The sequence below is a fragment of the Austrofundulus limnaeus genome, unplaced genomic scaffold (assembly GCF_001266775.1).
Source record: "Austrofundulus limnaeus strain Quisiro unplaced genomic scaffold, Austrofundulus_limnaeus-1.0 Scaffold42, whole genome shotgun sequence".
Classification (NCBI taxonomy): Eukaryota; Metazoa; Chordata; class Actinopteri; order Cyprinodontiformes; family Rivulidae; genus Austrofundulus; species Austrofundulus limnaeus.
In genome coordinates this window covers 2,513,997-2,516,253 of record NW_013952444.1, presented here as the reverse complement: position 1 = coordinate 2,516,253, position 2,257 = coordinate 2,513,997, and the positions used below count along the sequence as shown (strand labels likewise).

Sequence of the window (2,257 nt, the reverse complement as noted above, 5' to 3'; positions counted from 1 at the left end):
TGTTTCTGCTCCTCCATGCTGTCACAGACACTACCAGTGGACGGGATGGGCGGGGCTCAGTCTAGTGTTCTTATTCAAGTCTATGGTGTTACCAATAAAGAATGTACCTTTAGAAATCTTTAAATCGTGTGGATTCTAAATCCATTCACCTAATTTTCCTTGCTTGTTATCCTGCCGTTTGCAGCTCAGCAAAGCCTTCCAAGGAACAGCCCCGACTCCCAGTGTAGGAAATGCTGCCGCCCCGGACCTGTCCTTCTTTGATGCCTTCGCGCCGTCGTCAGCGCCGTCACAGGTAACGACCTCGCCACAAATCTAAAGTAGAAATGCACCCATCGACCACACGTCGTGCTTCTGTTCTCCTGCTCACACACACACGTGTAACGGAGGATGACGCCGAGGAAAGAACAAAAAGCAGAAGCGAGCGATGACCAAAGCCTGGCTGCCTTTTCCCGGCGCTGGAGTGAAACCTCCGATGCAGAAGTGAGAGCCGCGCCTGCGAGCGATGTCACTTCAAGCTAAAAGCAGATTTCTTTCCTTTAGTAATGCGATGTGGAGAGGAAATGGTGTGTTCTTTTCTGCAGCTGCCAGGAAGTTCGACAAAAATGTRCGCCTTGCTGGTTCAGTTAAAAAAAAGAAGAAAAAAAATCGGTGCTTTTTTAGGAGCCGGGGCAGGAAACGAGTCGGCTGTTTTACTCCAGCACACATGCACAGTTATCACTTTAACCCTCACCCCCATCCCCCCGCGCTTTGTGATGATGTTACCTTCTGTTCCCCCCTCAAGGTGGATGCTGGGGCTTCGAGTGCCCCGCCGGACACCCCCGACACCCCAGTTTCCCCCTCCCTCTCATCCCCCGAGGAGGTAATCGCCACTTCGGTGGGCGGTGAGCAGGACGAGAGGCGCTAGTCCGAGCCTTCTTGCCCTCACCCCGCCGAAACCATCTGATTGGTCTGCTGTGACACTTTTCCCCCTGTTAAAAAAAAAAAAAAGCATGATCTCACCTTCTTTATTCTGGTTGCACTGCAGCGGAGATCGAACCAATCAGCTTTCACTCTCACTTCTATAAACACACATTTATTCACTTGTATTTCGGGTAATCACACAAGAATGAGCCACTCTTTCTGTCAAATCTCACGTGTGTTTATTTTAAATCACTTATTAAAATACCATCAATAGAAACAACCTTGTTTTATTTTTTTAAGTTTTGTTAAAGATCTGATAAAAAAAACAACATGTTGCGGTGTTGGTTCTAACAGCTTTAGTGTCGGTTTGTTGGTGGCACTGCAGATGTTTGCTTTACAACCTGTAATTCTGCATTTAATCAGCTCAGAGTTTGGTTAGCATCACGCTAATTTTAGCCCACAAAAGAGATGCACGCACACACACACACACACACACACACACACACACTTTTGCATGCCTTTGCCTGCAAGTTTGAAAAGCATGCCAGTTAGTTTCATTTTGAGCTCAAAAGGACTCAAAATGGGAACTTTTTGCACACGTGCTTTATTTGATCCTAATTAKAAATCTTTTTTTTTCTCTCAGAGTTGTGCAGTTACAGATTATAGACTTGTATTATCTCATGGTGCGTTCCCTGCTGCGTTCTGTTTGTTGGGGGGATAGCATGTTGTTTTAAGGCGACTCTCAGCTTCTAAGGAACAGACGCCGTCTGTCCTCCGTCCTCTCCGCCGTCACAGTCTTGCCTTTTTTCCCCGCTCACAGTTTCTTCCTTATGTGTCTCCCAGGCTAGTAATGGGAACGATCCCTGGTCGGCGTGGAATGCGGACCCCTCGGGGGGCTCTAACAGCAACTGGGCGTCTAATCCGGAGGGCACTCAGACTGGGAGGAGCGCTGCAGATCCCTGGGGTTCTGCATCGCAGGGCCATCCTCAGGCTTACCAAGGTCCAGGTAAAAGCTACACTCTTTTTTTTTCTCAGCAGCCGTGTTTGTTCTGCAGCGATGCTGTAAACAGGATCAAATTAAATGGAAATTCAATCAACGTTGACAGGAAGCAGTGTTTCAGACTTTGAGCCCTGACCTGACAGTGAGCTGTGGCAACAAAAAAAGTATGTAAGGTGGTTTTACGATATTTGAAAAAAACTGACATTTCAATTTCTTCTAACCGCGGTATATATTGTAAGATGAAAAAATACAGGAACTTTCAAGAGATGACTCAAATAACACTTTGTCAAGGCAATTCAACTGGTGGCACACCTCGAGCCACACCACATCTGGCCCTCGAGTGACCTCCATCCGGCC

At 47.2% G+C, this 2,257-nt stretch overlaps 1 protein-coding gene across 1 annotated transcript in view; it reads left to right on the top strand.

The window, feature by feature from the left end:
* Positions 1 to 2,257, top strand: part of snx9b (sorting nexin 9b) — a gene marked incomplete in the record, with an annotated part of 29,868 nt that overhangs the window by 12,312 nt on the left and 15,299 nt on the right. Inside the window, 3 exon segments of the mRNA XM_014007557.1 lie at positions 185 to 292; positions 782 to 859; positions 1,744 to 1,906. Coding sequence (XP_013863011.1) covers positions 185 to 292; positions 782 to 859; positions 1,744 to 1,906 — 349 coding nt within the window.